We start from the raw sequence: 17,991 nt of genomic DNA, 5'->3' as shown, positions 1-17,991 counted from the left end.
TAAGAAAGATTTTCCAAAACAAGATAATCCACACACAGGCCAGCAGAAGTGCTAGTTCCATAAGGAACAACTATGAATGTGTTCTTACTAAACAATTGAGATTTTTTCATTAATATATATACATTTAATAAAGTACTTCAGAATAGAAAATTGTAGAAACAAATTATTAAATATTTAAAAAATTTATTAGATGTTAATATTTTTATAACATTTAAGAATTATTTTGATTAAATGAAATTTATGACATTTGATTAAATATTCATTTGCCATGAATACTACCAGTGGGTTAAATGTTAAATACAACACAGTCATTAATACTTGAAATAAGTCCTTATAGCTGCCCAAGATTGTCATTTTTAATGCTAAATAGCTAAAAATAAATTTATAATATCAAAATACAAATTGTGATTTTTTTAAACCCTGTTGGAAATCTGAAGAATTAAAACATCAAAGATATTTATTCACCTTGAGGACATGGGTTGTTGTTCCTAGTGCTCTATGAAAACAGCTTACACTTGGGGACCTTGATGTAACTTTGTAAAGTCCAAATTTTCCCAGAATACTCACAATGTTTGTTTATATCATATCCCATTTAAAAAAATATTTTGATGGCTGATTTTATGTGTTACTTTTTTTTGCTTTTGGTAAAACAGCATCAAGTAAGATATTTACATGTTTACAAGTGATACCTCTGAACAACCACAGTGAACTAAGCCCTGTAAATGTAAATATACCTCATAGACATAATTTGAAGCATACTTAACATTTTCAAATAGGCATTAAAATATCCTAAACCCCAACTTAAATTGGCAGGTAGTATTTAGGTTGAGTATTAAGCCAGTCATCCTAAGAGTTACCAAATCAGTAAATATTTTTAAAGAGTTACCAAATCAGTAAATATTTTTAAAGACTCATAAGTGTAGAGTCCAAGAAATGAATCCAAGTTCTTATTTCTCTGTGTTGTTTGGGTAATTGTTTAGAAGATAAGGATAAATTCAAATACCCTCCAGGATAAAAACCTTTGAATAATAATTGAGGTTCATCAAATGAGTAGAGGGCAAAACATTTCTTGAAATGTCTTTAAATGTATCAGGGAAAGATTTGATTCAGGCAATACCCCCAATTTTAAATTTGTTCAGTTCAGTTCAGTTCAGTCGCTCAGTCGTGTCCGACTCTTTGCGTTAGATGCCCCCAAATTCTAAATTATGGGCAATTAAAAACTTCATGAATCTTTAAGAAAAAAGAAACCAGTAAACATGTTCAAGTAGTTATGTGACTAATAATTATTCACCAGGACTGTTAAAGGGAATTATGACTTCAAATATTGGTTGTCAGGCAAGAATAAATCCCAACTGACTGCTCTAGAGCTATTGGCACTTGCTACATTGGCTTAAATTTTTGATGTATCAGAAAGATAAAATAGTTACTAAAATTTAAAATCAAGATACCTACTCAGTTACCAGTTTATTCATTTATAACTTGAAAAAAAAATTTTTTTACTGTAAAAATTTTAGAATAAAAATAATCAGCAGTGTATAGTATTTCTTATCACTTAGTTCAAAGATCTAGATGCTTAGCAAAACTTTAAGACATTGTAAATAACAAAAAATATAAGCATACTTTAGGAATATTTGTAGTTTTACTAAACCTGAGCTAGTGTTTTAGTCTCTGAGAGTATTCTTTTGATTTTAGTGAGGTCAGTAGCAGCTGTTCAGGCAAAGTCAGATATCTTAGGTGAAATGCAGTTAATTTCTAAGGGAACATATGAGATAAAGTAGAGGGACAATATGGCTCTAATAAATTCATTATAAATTATTACACCTAATATGTTTGCACTAAAGACCACGTGGCTATTCCAAATTTTATTATTAAAATGATGGCATTAGTTGATAGTATTCAATAGTAGGTTATCTGGTATATCAATTTCATTTATAGAGTCTAGTTCTTTATAAAATAAAAATTTATATATATATTAAACTATCTACCTTTATTGTTATGTTATTTTTATTATAGTTGAACAATTTACTATTTATATTTACATCAGAAAAGACCTGTAGACTATGAAGAAAAGTAAAATCTAAGACGGACCCTATGATAAAATGCTATCAAAAGTAAAGTTTTTAATGAGCCACTAAAGGTGAGCCACTCTGATAAAGCACTATCAAAAGTTAGCAATTGTTCTGTAGTATAAATATGGCATTTCCCAAACTTATTATTAGCAGTATTGAGTTTTTATGTACAAGAGTGTTGCCTATGTTGGTGATTAATATACTATCTAGCATTAACTTTAGGGTTACTTCAAGCAAAAATAAATATTGTTTAGAACACAGCATTAGAATTTTATAGAACTTTCTGGAAAAGAGCTGCTGGATGCATTCAAGTACTTAAGCAAAGTTGAAATCATTGAGAAGTTTGGAAAGACAAATTGGAAATTAGAATCAGCCCAATCAATCAGTAATCCTTTCAAGTCTAATTTTCAAAGAAAACTAGAGAGATGCCACTTAGAATCCCTCCTAGAATCTACTGTCATATTTTCAGTGTATTCTGGCACTGTCTACTCCATTCTGCTATATTAGGTGTATAAGATGTGGCAGGTCTTCTCAATGTGTGCCTGTATTGTTTTCCAGGTGAACAGAATGGTTCTACCAAGATTTCATTACTGTTCACAGTTGGTGCTTTGTAATTCTATGTAATTTTAATTAAAGAAGAATTCTGAAACAGCCTCCCTCTGTGCTACCTCCAAGCATACAATTAGCAAAGTACAGTGTCTGCTGTGAATAGTCAGTTAATGATTTTGATTTAATAATTTATTATTGCTTCTTCAGTGCCAGCCATACTAGAAAAATAAGCTAAAACTGTGTGCAGTGAACAGGCATTTAAGGAGGAGAGTTTGACAATTTCAGAATTGTTTCTTTCTATAAGCCTAACATCTCTATGAGTCCCCCAAGTCTTACAAATGAGTGAATATAATTTCCCTCTCACGGATTTAAGGAGAAAATACATTTAGGTTTTTTTCACTAAATGTAGGGTGTGTCTAGTAGATGGTTTTTATGTCAGAGTATCCTCCTCTCACCACTTAAAAATAAAGACACTTCTCAAGAACACATTTGTGGGGAGAAGAGAGTATGATAAACTCACACTGATATTAGATATTAAGTCAAATTTAAACTAGACATTTAAAAATGTCTCTAAATTCTGCAGTTAGCTATTTCTCCAACTTGAAAATCTGGACTGAGGTTGAGCTACAATTCCTGATTTTACAATGATTTTCATTGAAAAAAATTATTATTAGAGTAGAAAAATTGACACATTTCTACTTGTCACCTTTTTTTAAAAAACAATGTAAAGCAGCCTCTAAATTATCACTAGTTTTTTCAATGAGTTTGTATCATATTAGTCTACTCTGAAAGCTGAAACTTCAATTGTTATGATGTAGGGGATTTGTTTGATAAAATATGTCAAAAGCAAAGAAACAAAGCTATTAAATGATACTTTATTACTATTAACATTAAAAAAGAAAGATTACACACTTGGTGTAATTTGGTTTCAATTGTGGGTAGAAGAGATCATTAGATCATTAGATCACAATTTCAATTGTGGGTAGAAGAGATCAATAGAAGGGCTATTATATAATAGTGTTTCAAGTATGTGCTGCTGCTGCTGCTAAGTCACTTCAGTCATGTCCAACTCTGTGCGACACCATAGACGGCAGCCCACCAGGCTCCCTCGCCCCTGGGATTCTCCAGGCAAGAACTCTGGAGTGGGTTGCCATTTCTTCCTCCAATGCACGAAAGTGAAAAGTCAAAGTGAAGTCGCTCAGTCGTGTCCAACTCCTAGCGACCCCATGGACTGCAGCCTACCAGGCTCCTCCGTCCATGGGATTTTCCAGGCAAGAGTACTGGAGTGGGGTGCCATTGCCTTCTCCAGTTTCAAGTATGTATATATTCATAATCATACAGATATATGTACACATATAATATTTCAATTTATATAACAGTTAAACCTTGTTAACCAGTATGCGGTCCCTGGTTGCTCAGATGGTAAAGAGTCTGCCTACAATGCAGGAGACCCGAGTTTGATCCCTGGGTCAAGAAGATCTCCTGGAGAAGAAAATGGCAACCCACTCAAGTATTCTTGCCTGAAAAATCACATGGACGAAGGAGCTTGGTGGCCTACAGTCCATTGATCAGACACAGTTGAGTGACTTCACTTCCAATGTTAACCAATATACAGTTTAGCATTTTTTGTCTCTAGAAATTAGTACATTTTTTAACATTTAAAATTATCCAGTGTTTCCCTTATATATTATTTCTAGACCCTGTTGAAAGCTACATAATCATGGTTAAGTATCTTAGAAAAGCAAATACATTTGATTAAAATTTAGAACTGTAGAAATCACTTCAACATCACTCTAAACTTTAGAATTGTTCACTTGAACTTAGCTGTATTTTTTCTAATGTCTACATGACAAAATCATAGAGTCAAAGTGTCAGTCAGTTTTCTTCTTTTAGAGGATAAGGGTAATTTGAATGAACAGATGACCTGAATGGAACTGAAAAATATCATTTGAATGAAAGTCCCCTAAATGCAACAAAGATAAAAATATAGATTTTTGCACTCTATTGCCTACAATTCATCTGATAGTACTTGAATAGTTAAATGATACTTCTTTCAAATTCTGTAAAATAATGTTATAATTATGTTCTCAAATTGGAGCATAAGTTATTCAGTGTAATTATGATGCATTCAATATGAATCTTTACATTAATTAAGATGGGGAAAAGAGTGTTTTATTTATAATAGCAGTGATAGCATTGTCCTTAGTTTTTAGCTCATAAATTCCATAGGCGGTCTAAACAATTGTTAAAAGAAGTTTTAAGAATCATTATCATTCTATTATTTCAGTACTACTGTCACATCAAAAATCAATTAAAAATAGCACTGAAATTCACACCTACTTGCAGTTATTCCAAATTTTGCAGTTCAGTTTTATAATATTTAACAAAATTTTAGAAAGAAAACAACAAATATTTATTGCTTTTTTCAGCAATAGATCTTAATACAAGTTGCTTAAGAAACACTTTAACGAAGACAACAATTTAAAGAATTATTTTAAAATCATGCCCTCTTGTTTCTAAATTGGAAAATATATTCTCTGCTTCATTATGCATGTAGAGGATAAGAACAGTTGCCAATCATTTGTTTTTCAGATATTCGGGACAGTGGGGGTCCCAAACCAGTGATGGTATACATCCATGGTGGCTCATATATGGAAGGGACTGGAAATTTATACGATGGGAGTGTCTTGGCAAGTTATGGCAATGTGATCGTCATCACAGTCAACTATCGACTTGGGGTGCTCGGTAAGAAGTTTCTGGTTTTTTTTCAGCATCATTCCATGAAGATGTGATAATTTTATTTTGACTTGTTTTGTTTTGCTTTGCTTCCTTTCACTCATAGTTCTATGTTTGCAGATTTTGAAGCAAAATTTTTTATATTTTCAATTAATTCTATAAATATTCATAAATTACTTGACAAAAGACAGCCAGGGTTAGTTTTATATTTAATGATAAAAGGTAATGAAATTATTCACATTGTTGAAGAATGCTCTTCTTAGCTTGACTGTATAGAAATGTGAAAAGCAGCAATGACAGGGCCTTTCTTAACAAGAATTAGTCTCTGGGCAGATTTTTCTCTCTTCTGCATTTCTTTTTTACAATGCTATAAAATTGGCTGAGGTTTGCCAGGAACGTAGAAACTAGTTTATATTCTCTTCAAGAATATGTGTATGGACTAGCTTTGGGAAATGATTGCCTTTGCTGTGTTGGTTTGTTTTTAGCTTATCACGTGTAATTAGAAATATTTTGTTTAGATGTCATTTGTTGAATTATTTGATTTGCAAAACATACATTGATTTCACAAAGTGTCAGTGTGTTCAATAATGTATATGCATGTGAAACAAAATCAAACTGTAGATCTTTTGTTTTTTGAAGAAAAGTATAGAGCAGTGTTATTATTTAAAATAAATTATCAAGTACTCTGAAATAGGTATAAACTTGCTATTCTACTTGTATGTTTATTTTTTTTACAGTATTATCACAATTTAAGGAGTAAAAAAATCTGTATCATTTAATAAAACTCCTCTATCTGTGGTGTTTTAAAAATACTTGCTGAGAGTACAATTATTACAAGAAGTTGTTTTTTAAATCTTAATTGATCAAAGTCCTATCTCTTACTATGCACTTAGAAGTTATAATTTATGTTACTTGAGCACAAAGAGATACTACACTCATTCTTCACTCTGAAACATTTTGAAAACCAAGTTTGAATTATGTTCTCCTTCACAATAATTGTTAATATCATTTATTTTAGCCACATTGAGAATCAGTTTATTTTTCTCATCAGTGTTAGTTATTATTATTCTAATCCCTTCTATGTAATCCTAGTTCTGTGTTTATGCCAATCTTAAAATATAAAAAGGAATAATTTTGCCAATCAAGGTTGTGTGTTTGGGGGAAGGGGATGTGTTAGCAAAGCAAAGTGAGACTTGATCTTTTTCTAGTGTGCAGTTTTGAATGTGGAATATGGTGGATAATATAATAGATACACTCTAGCAATGTAGGTATAAAATATTTCTGTAGCATTGTTCAAATACACATCAGTTCAAGTACCCATCATGTGTAATCATGCATTGGTTCAGATGTTCTTATAATTTCACTACATAGGGGTGAATGACCTCACACCAATGAAAACTCTCCATGTTAGAAGATATATAAAGAAATGTTAATAATAATCTTCTCAAATTAATCTTAAATATCCTAGTGTTGTCATTGGTTTCTTAGACAAGATTTGAATGTGAGAATCTTCACTATCTTTAATGCATGTAACTTTAATTATGGCGCTGTTTATAGCTAAATTGTTTTTAATGTTTATTATTCTCATATTTTTCTAAATTTATTAAATTGAAAATCTTGATGCAGTGACTAGTTTTCCAATTGAAAATTCAAGATTAGATGCCAAATTATAGCAATAGTGTTTTCAGAACTTGAAGATCTGCATAGTTATATACAGTGATTTTATTTTAAAAAATCTTTTGGCCATAGATTATGTTGCCTATGATTGGTTATACTCACATAAAGATCTCATAGAGTAACTTGTGCTGCTATGCTAGTACAAGTTTCGCCCATTTTAAAAAATTTATTTGGAACTGATAAAGACGTGACGTTGATCTTTGTATCCTCTTTAAATGCGTATTCTAAATGACTGGATTTCAGGACAAAAGATTCACCAGTTAAAAAATGAAGAACTTGATCTGTATAACGGCAGGCAGTGTTGGGGTTGATAATGGATAATTTTTCCAGTGTTAAGTGTTTGCTCTGGCTCTGCTACATTTAGGATTTAAACTTTAGTGGGCTCCTTTGTTCCTCTAAGAGACATCATACCCTAATGTTTATCTGCCCTTACACCATAAAGTACTAAACTTTGTTAGGGAAACATTTTTAGGGGCGTTTTGGAACCTTACCTCTAGAGCCAATATTTTCTGGTCACTTCCTAAAATATGTGTTGGGCCTTAGAAAAAGTATTTAAGTGAATTCATGAAGAATAAATTATCAAAATATTTGTTTCAGCACACTTTGTGTGTGTTATACCACAATCAGATCAACAGCTGATCTACCAGGGGGACTGCAAGAGTAAAGACTGTAGGGTTTTAATTGTTGTTAATACTTTGTCTAACAGTAACAAGGTAAGCCAAGTTTTCTTGGGTGTAGGATCCAAAAGTATTGCTATTTAGTTGGCTCTTGGGAGAAGTTTGGACTTTAAGTAGAAAATGATTTGATCACATGTCAGAGTATATCCTGAGCTGTGTTTTGATTTGAATGTTTTGGTGTTATGGAAATGAATTTTGGGGTCCAATGTATAAATTGGCTAATTATAAGACTTGATCTCAGGTGATTGATAAAACATATCAAGTTGACTGAAACAGGTAATGTAATTAGTTTTGCTTTGAATTTGCCATCCCAGAGGAAAACTATTACAAGTTTGTTTTAGCAATAAGTAAAATGTGATAATGTTTCAGTCAAAAATTTCATACAGATATCTAGCAGCCAAGTTCACAGTTTAAAGTATTTTGTTAAAAATATATATATTTTGTTTGTTGCAAAGTAGAATTAGCATAAAAGGAAAAAAAATACCTCCAATGATAGCATTGTTTCCCAACCAAGAAACCAAGACCCTGTCCTGGTTTCCTTTGAAATGGTAACGCAGACTATCTCTATCATTGCATTGGAAATGCTATATTGGCGGTGATTAAAAAAAACTGTAATAAGGTTGAAGAAGAAAAAATGGCTAGATATAGAGGATTCTGCCTGCTAACCTACTTCCTCAGGTTCTCTTAAAGTTCTCCACAACTATATCTTATTCAGTGTCACATCCTTTTAGTAAAAATTTAGACTTTAGTTGTATACGTTCTTTGTCCTCATTTTAACTCTTTGTCCTCTGTTATCTAATACATATTATATAAATTACTCTTTAAAATGTTTTAAAAATAATTATTAATAGTTATTTTTAGTGTTCTATCAATAGTATATGGTTAAAAAATCAGAATAAAAATTATAATGTTGGAAACAGTGAGAAATGCTTTGGTTAAGTGGTCTTAAGAGAGGAAAGTAGTATTAAATAATTTTTTATTTTACATAGGATAAGTATATGTACTTATGGACAAGCATTGAAAGGGAATATGAAATAAATTCTTCTGTATTAACAGGAGATATGCAATAAACATTTTTGAAAATAGAAACCATCCAAATGTATTTTCAGATCTTAAAAATGGAAGCATACCTTAACTAATTTAGTGTTAAAAATATGTTTCAGCCCCTCTCTCTAAATTTAGAATAAATTTATTGTTTTTTAGAGAAAAATAATTTAAAAATTATCTCTGTGGAGATCTTAGATAAACATAAAATTTTTATTTGATGGAAATATAATAAGATAGTTTTATTTTGATATGGATATTTTAGAGGCAATTATGCATTCATAATTCAAACACATGTGATTTATTTTAGAAAAAAATTCTCTTAAATATTTCAGAGCTACTTATAATTCTGGACATTTGGCAACTTCTTAGTAAAGAGTCTAATTAAATATTTTGCTTAGTAATCTAATGTCTCTACTACCCATCTATGGAAAAAATAATCAAGTGCTAGTTCATTTACCAGTTATGTTTGAAGAATTATATTTAGCTAACTTTATAATGTCATGTGGAGAAGGCAATGGCACCCCACTCCAGTACTCTTGCCTGGAAAATCCCATGGATGGAGAAGTTAGGTGGGCTGCAGTCCATGGGGTCACTAAGAGTCGGATACGACTGAGCGACTTCCCTTTCACATTTCACTTTCATGCACTGGAGAAGGAAATGGCAACCCACTCCAGTGTTCTTGCCTGGAGAATCCCAGGGATGGGGGAGCCTGGTGGGCTGCTGTCTCTGGGGTCGCACAGAGTCGGACACGACTGAAGCGACTTAGCAGCAGCAGCAGCATAATGTCATGTAAGGCTAAGCCATCTAAAAAAAACTTTTATTAACATTACTGAATATAAATTTTAATGAACACCTAAATTGATATTTATTCTATTGTTGTGAGACCTGTTAATTCTTATAAGTATAATGTCTATGCAATAATAATGCTTCAAGTATTATGAGACAAATGAAAGAAATAAATATAAATTTGGAGTTGTCGGTCATCAAATATATAACACTTGTTTCTAGTATTGTATATCTTCTAAGACGTATAAATATAAGAATAGTACAATCCTTATCTTTAAAGAGTTTTCAGTCTAATTGAGGGAGGAAATAGGCAATCAATAAAGAATATTGATATTCTACTTCATATTTTATAATAATATGTATTTATTAATTGATTTGTATGTACATGGTCACTTGATATATAAAAAATCAGAACAACAAAGAAAGAAAACATAGAATATCAGATGGATCAACCTGATACAGTGATGAGATTCTTATTTGAATCTGAGAAGTTTAGCAGATTTGCTAAAGTTTAGGTAATGATCATGATTTAAAAAGAAAAATATATTCATTTAAGTGACTCAATGTTTTGTCATTATTTTTTGCATTTTTCAAATTTCTTTGGCTCTGAAGCCTGAAAGAAACAAACTCTAAATATGACCTTATATTTGAGATAAATATATATATATAATATAATCAAATATTATATATTATGATACAAATATCACGCTGTCATCCAAATGTGTTATTAGTAGGTGGAAGAGGGAATCAATCAGTCCTTGAAGAGTCAAAGATGTTTTCATGGACTTGGTAGTATTTGAGCAAAACCGTGAAGGATGGGATTAAATGAAGAGAGAAAGACATTCTTTTTATTTGTATTTGTTTATACTCTTTCTGCTTCAAAAAATTGGAAGTGATTTATGACACACACATGTACATAGGTTGATAAAACCATATTGAATATGAATGCATAGATTATAGAGAAAGATTCAGAAATTTAGGCTTTGAAAATATACTGGAATTGAACATAAATATGTATCCCAATTTCTTAGAGGCAAAGTAAAAAGGATAATGGATTGAATCTCATAATTGTTATTATGAGATAAAGGAAACGTGTATATCAGAAAAATACATAGACGTTTTTTTCACAGTATACTACAAAGAAATTTATCATGAGTTGTATGTATTTGGAATACTAAAAAAAAAATAGGAATCCTGTGATAGTCTTTATGCCATTAGAAGATACAGAAATATTCTCAGAATATGTTTATATCCTAACCCTCTGTAAAAGCCAAAGACATAGTGATAAATGTCCACAACTTTTATAGTGTCATTTTAGCAAAGAACTAACCAAATGCAGTTCAAGTAAGACATTTGGTGGTTTCACATTTAATAGACTAGAACTAAAAACCAATATAAAGCAATGATAGTTAACTTGGTCCATAGATTTCTTCTGTCAAATACCAGTTGTGTTAACTGAGTTTTAATAGGGGCTGGATGGTAATCAATTTTAGTTTGAGTGCTTAAACGATCTCCTGGAATAGAGATATTGTTTGTCCTTTGGAAAAAAAGAAACTGTAGATAGATAGGAGCTTTCCAGATTGTCAATTCCATTGGTCACTTCTCTGTTCTTACCTTATCTCATCTCTCCATAGCACAGGACACAGTTACTAGTCCCTTGCGTGTATGCTTGTTTGTTTGCTGATGCCAGGATTTCCTCCTGCCTAACTATCTGCTCCTTCTCAGCTCCTTTTGTTCTTTCTTACCCTGATACCTAAATATCGGAGTGCTGCTACACAGATGTGTTGGCTCCCTTCCTTACCATGTCTCCATAGGGAAATTTATTTATGGTTCTCAGTTCAGTTCAGTTCAGTTGCTCAGACGTGTCCAATTCTTTGTGACCCCATGAATCGCAGCACACCAGGCCTCCCTGTCCATTACCAACTCCCTGAGGCCTCCTCAGACAGCCATTTTGCTTTTTTGCATTTCTCTTTTTTGGGGATGGTCTTGATTCCTGTCTCCTGTACAATGTCACGAATCTCCATCCATAGTTCATCAGGCACTCTGTCTATCAGATCTAGTCCCTTAAATCTATTTCTCACTTCCACTGTATAGTCATAAGGTGATTTAAGTCATACCTGAATGGTCTAGTGGTTTTCTCCACTTTCTTCAATTTAAGTCTGAATTTGGCAATAACGTATTCATGATTTGAGCCACAGTCAGCTCCTGGTCTTGTTTTTGCTGACTGTATAGAGCTTCTCCATCTTTGGCTGCAAAGAATATAATCAATCTGATTTCAATGTTGACCATGTGGTGATGTCCATGTGTAGAGTCTTCTCTTGTGTTGTTGGAAGAGGGTATTTGCTATGACCAGTGCATTCTCTTGGCAAAATTCTATTAGCCTTTGCCCTGCTTCATTCCGTACTCCAAGGCCAAATTTTCCTGTTACTCCAGGTGTTTCTTATGGTTCTAAATACCATCTATAAATAGTGACTTCCAAACTGCATCTTTAGGACTGACTGTTCCTCAAAGCATCAGATTTATGTACTTCCACCTACTGACATCTCTAATGATTAATGAAAATCTCCAACTTAATAGCTGAAATATGTTGATTTTCTCAGGTCTGCATATTTGTCTTCTGCATCTAGGTTATAGTAATTATTGCAGCAACAGTAATAACAATCACAGTCACATTCATTGAGAAATTCCAAAAGCTATTTTGGGCAGTTTGCATAGATCACTTTTTTTTTTTTTTTTTTGGTTCCCCATTGGAGAATCCAAGGATTGGATTATTAAATTTCCATAATAACCTTATGAGGTAGGATTGTTATTTTCCTGATTTTATAAATGAAGAAAAAACTGAGTAGAGAGCTTAAGTAACTAGTTCATACTCATGCAGATCAAAGAGTGTTAAGTGGTAGAACCAGGATTCTAGCCCAGATGGTCTTCTCTTGAGCACAACCCCCACTGATGGCATTGGTACTGCCATCCATCTGGACAAGCAAAGAAAACCTCTGCAGACTTTTTCCGATTTGTCTTTTCTTTAGGCTGAACCTCCAATTCATCAGCTTCTCTCAGTGACTTGTTCCAACATACATCCTGGATCTGTCTCCTTTCCATTTCTCCCTTTGCCAAACTAAGCCAGTTCTCCTTGAGACTCTTATATTATTTATCTCTTTCACTTTTGCTCCCTACCTATAATCCATTCTCCACACAGCAAAATCATATTATCTTTTTAAGCCATAAATTATACCAGCTCACTTTTCTGCTTAATACCCTCCACTGACTTCCCCACTGCTCACTGAGAATAGAATCCAAACTCTGTCTCTGCTCTGTCTCACAGAACCCTGTGTGAAGAAGAATTTGTATCACTTAGTATCTGTACTTCTTGTACATGTATCCCTTAATTTGTCTCAAAATGCTCTTCCTCTCTATGCCAGCCACATTTTGTTCTTCCTACACACCAAACTCATTCCCATTTTAGGGATATTATACTTGCTGTTCCCCCTGCATCAGATCTTTATGGGGCCAGTTACTTATTCTTCTGATTTGGTTTAAAATGTCCTCTTCTTGGAGAGACTGTCCACGTTTATCCAGTCTACAAAGAGTCACCATGTTACAAGTCATGTACTTTAAAAAATTCTCTCTATTGCATTGATCAATCATACCCAACTGAGTGAATGAATGAAACAGTCACTAAGTCATGTCTGACTCTTGTGACCGCATGGGCTGTAGCCCACCAGGCTCCTCTGTCCGTGGGATTTTCTAGTCAAGAATACTAAAGTGGGTAGCCATTTCCCTCCCCAGGGGATCTTCCCGACCCAGGGGTCGAACCTGGATCTCCTGCACTGCAGACAGATTCTTTACTGACTGAACTAATAGGGAAGCCCATACCCAAGTACTTCCTATTTATATTTGAATTTAAAAATTTTATTACTGTCTGGCACTCTGAAATCTCTTTAGGCTACTTTTAGTCCCCATGTGCTGTGTACTCAGTTGTTTCAGTCATGTCCAACCCTTTGCTCCTCTGTCCTTGGGATTTTCCAGGCAAGAATACTGGAGTGGACTGCCATGACCTCCTTCAGGGGATCTTCCTGACCCATAGATCGAACCTATGTCTCCTGTGTCTCCTGCATTCCAGGTGGATTTTTTACTCAGTGAGCCACCTGGGGATCCTGTTTTAATCCCTGACACATGGTATTTTCTCAGAAAATATTTATTAAATAAATTTAAAGTGGATATGAAGAGTCAATAAGTGCTCATCTGATGTGGTCATGGAGTGGAGGAAGCCAAGTTTGAGGCTGAGAGAGAAGTCTGAGTGAAAGCCAGAGGAAGAGAGACTTGGCATATTAAAAGATATGAGCAAGGCTAGCAGGAATGCTTTGAGTAAGGGGTAAGCAGTGTCAAAAAAAGGGTAAAAACAGGCAGCAGGTCACACAGCATCTCATTAAAGATTTAGGACTTCCAATAACAATGAGAAACAATGATAGGGCTTTGAGCAGATAAGTGACATGATTAGATTTGCATTTAAAAAACTGTGTTGAGTAGGCCTAGACCCTGATCAAAGTTGACATTCTGTTATGGATACAAAAAAAAACAAAAAAAAAAAACATGGCTTGTGCCTCATTAAAGTGACATTCTTGGTAAATTCTGTGAATGAGACAGATATTTTGCTCATAAAGGATTGAAGCACAAACTGAGTGCTGCCTGACTCAGGTGAGCATGGGAATCTGTCTTTTATACGAAGAGCATCACAGGGGTTTTGCTGCTTTTGCCTCCGTTTTTTGATAATGGAAAGAATCAAACCATCATTATGGAGAACTCTATTGAATTCCTGCTTAGAGGAATATGAATTAATATGATCAATATTATTCCAGAGACTGGCCTGTACAAGAAACTGCAATAAATTATTGGGTTGGCCAAAACGTTTGTTCAGATTTTTCCTTAAGATGTTTATGGAAAAACCTGAAGGAATTTTTTTCCCAAGCCAATATTGTCCTATGATGTCTTATTTAAGTTTCTGTGTTGTTAATATGACCACATTGAAACTCTGGGTTGTCCTAAAAAAGAGATTAAAAAAAAAAAATTCTGTGACACGGTTGGAAGTATGTGGTTTATGATTTCATTAAGACCAGTGATTTGGAATAAGACCTCAGAACACAGAAGAAACATTTCCCTCATTTCTAGTTACAGTGATCTGCGACTAGAATTGGACTACTATTTTCAGGCACTCAAAAGGATTGCAACTCACTAGTCCATAAACAAAAAGATATTGAGTTTCCTTTTCAGAGCAGAGACCATCATCTTAACTCAGTCATTGACTTATTCCATGAACATTATTCCATGAACATGTTACGGGCCCACTATCAGTTCCTGGTAGTTGGGGGTCTGTGTCACATTGTTGGAAAAAGTCAGACCGAAACCTTCCTTTCTGAAGCTCCCAGTGAGTAAAAAGAATGCCATTAAACAAATAAACGGAGAAGGCAATGGCACCCCACTCCAGTACTCTTGCCTGGAAAAATCCCATGGACAGAGGAGCCTGGTGGGCTGCAGTCCATGAGGTCGCTAAGAGTCGGACATGACTGAGCGACTTCACTTTCACTTTTCACTTTCATGCATTGGAGAAGGCAATGGCAACCCACTCCAGTGTTCTTGCCTGGAGAATCCCAGGGACAGAGGAGCCTGGTAGGAGGCTGTCTATGGGATCGCACAGAGTCGGACACGACTGAATTGACTTAGCAGCAAACAAATAAAACTATTAGCACAAATTTTGTTAAGTTGTATTTCCAAAAAGAATAGACTATTAAAAAAAAGAATGCTTGTGGTAGAATGTAGACTGAAGGGTTCTGGAAAGGCCTCTATGCTAGTACAGTTGTAGCTTTGGTTTGTGTTTTTCTCCATGTATTTACAAAGTTAAATATTGGAAGGTAGATAAATATTTTTAAGTAATTTTAAAAGATGTAAGATAATTAGAAGCAAAATAAGTCCTTTGAACAAGCAGCTAGGTTAAAAATACAAAAATCCAAACAAACAAACAGACCACCCACAATTAACCAGGCAAAGTTCTCTATCAGAATTGAATGAGCAAAATTGGTTTGTGAAATGCAAATATACCAGGAAAGAATCCCACTGGAGGGACTAGCCCTTAGCTACTGAATCCTTAGAGAGCAGGACACCGTTCTTTTCAGAGACAATTCAAGTGTCCTCCTTCATCAGCCTTATATCCCTGAGATAGTCTATGCAAAGTAGTAAGGCAGTCCCATTATTGTTTTTTATTATATTATTAAATGGAATATGGTCTCTTTTTCATCCAGTATCAGTTTTTTTTTTTTTTTTTCTCTTTGTTCCAAGCAAATAATTTGGGCTAGGATTTTGCTTTGGGGTTTAGTTTGCTAAGGGATCAAAAATGATCCTTTCCTTGCTCTGATGAGTCCTCAATATGAGACCAAGTCAGGATTCCCTCACCTTCCCATGACCTAGTGCCAGGGTCCTCGAAATCCCATTCACTTTCACTACTTTGCCTTCAACACATACTGCAACTTCCTCTGCCAGAGCATCTCATGAGGTCTTCCTCCTTTTCTTTCTTTTTTCTTTCTAAAGTCTTTTCTTGAACTACTTCATAAACATTCTAATTTGCTCCTTTTCCTTTGTCTTCCTATTTTTAATTGGTACAATTTAATTTTTCTTTTAAATTCCTTACATTTGTTTATTTCTATTGCTACTGACTGTTCACCTTGGGTCCCAGGTCTTCTAGCCTCTAGATTCAAATTTATATGTAATTTCATTCCACACCACAGGCAGGCAAAATAGCTTATAAATATAAGTATCATTTTTTGCTTTTTTTTTCAGTTTTAATTTCTGTTTTTTAGTTTTCCTCTGATCATCGTCTCCAAATGGTTCTCATTAACTCTAGGATCCATTGTAGATATTTCCTGCCATTCAGGTCTGCTCAGGTCTGCTGTTGCTCTTCTCTTCAGCAAACTGTATCTTTTATTCATTTCTGGAAAGTCCTGTCCACACAATCCAGGCTAACTTCTTCACAGCCTACCAGGATCAGTTCCAATATCTTACTTGCCACATTTTGCCCAATCTCCCAGACTCAACTATCACCGTACCTTCTGCAGAGCTAACCCAGGCCAGATCTGTCTCTTCTTTGTGCTCCCATAGCTTTCACTTCGGCATGCAGAAAGCCAATCCTACTTTTTATTGTTGCATGTAATAACTTTAATATAGTAGCTGCCTTGCAACCCAAACTAGAAATACTTTGTGTTATTTGGTTTGCCAATATGCTTCAGACTAGTAAGTACTCAGTATATATAATTCAAAACTCACTAATAAACATGCAAATGGATTCACTGTCTCCTCTTCTTGGGATATACATGACTTAGGATACAGACGAGGTGGAAAGGATGGCTGATGGTGGATGTGGGTAGTGAAGAGTACTACTATGTGCATACATGAGCCTTGTGTCTAGTCCCATATAAATGAGTTTAGATCTTGTTAATGGTAGCAAAATGGTATTTTGCCCACAGGAGAAGTGGCGAGAAAAGTGTCCTCAAAGCTGTAATTTATTGTAAACTGGTAAATGATTTTTGCATTTGGTGGTTGTGGTTTAGTCACTAAGGCATGTCTGACTCTTGTGAACCTATTGACTATAGCTTGCCAGGCTTCTCTGCCCATGGGATTTCCCAAGTAAGAAAATTGGAGTGGGTTGCCATTTCCTTCTCCAGGGGATCTTACTACCCAGGGATTGAACCTGTGTGGTATTACAGGTAGATTCTTTACTGGTGAGCCATGATGGATTCTCATTTCTGCATTTAGCCTGCATTTAATATTTGCTTTATTCTGTTTCCTGCTTAGCTTAGGATAAGTAAAAAGATTTGTGCTCCTGAGCATTAAACATAAAAACAGTATTAAACACCAGTCTTTGAATTAAAATATATAAAAATGGCAGAAAGGGTAACTATGGACTCTATGTGTGTAGTGGGCTATGCACTCTATATAAATTTTTTGAACTCAGATTTGAGTTGCTCTTTTGTAAATGCAAGAGGAAACAAAAGGAAAATATTTTTTGTAATTTTTTTTAAACTTTGCCTTTTGATACTTTACCTATCTTGAATTGATTTACAGGTGCTCAACTATTGCCATGAGCAGACAGTGGTGGCTTGAGAGATCATAAACTAGCTATTGATTAACCTCATCCTGATCCATTTTTTTCTAAAAGTGCAATTAGGATCATAGATTTAGATATTATTCTTAGAAAAAATGTGCATATATGAGACAAGTTATATTTCTCAACTGATAATAAATTCACCATTTAGAAACTCTTTCTAAAGAGCTGAGGCATATCCCTGAGATGAGACAGATCCAAGAGAAATATTAATTTCTATACTGGTATGAGCTAGCTTCTTGTACTTGAACTTTGAAAAACATCATCTTTTCCAGAAAAGTTAGTTCTCGTAGAGAATATA

General features: G+C 34.1%; 1 protein-coding gene across 2 annotated transcripts in view; it reads left to right on the top strand.

Annotated features, from left to right (window-relative positions):
* Positions 1-17,991, top strand: part of NLGN1 (neuroligin 1) — a 782,190-nt gene that overhangs the window by 248,318 nt on the left and 515,881 nt on the right. For both annotated transcript variants that reach the window (XM_055569020.1, XM_055569021.1), the window contains one exon: positions 5,211-5,363. In XM_055569020.1, the coding sequence (XP_055424995.1) occupies positions 5,211-5,363 (153 nt within the window). The remainder of the gene's footprint in view (positions 1-5,210; positions 5,364-17,991) is intronic.

This window comes from Bubalus kerabau, chromosome 2 (genome assembly GCF_029407905.1).
Source record: "Bubalus kerabau isolate K-KA32 ecotype Philippines breed swamp buffalo chromosome 2, PCC_UOA_SB_1v2, whole genome shotgun sequence".
NCBI lineage: Eukaryota > Metazoa > Chordata > Mammalia > Artiodactyla > Bovidae > Bubalus > Bubalus kerabau.
Note: the sequence above shows the minus strand (reverse complement) of the source record. Positions and strands in the feature narration are given on the sequence as shown.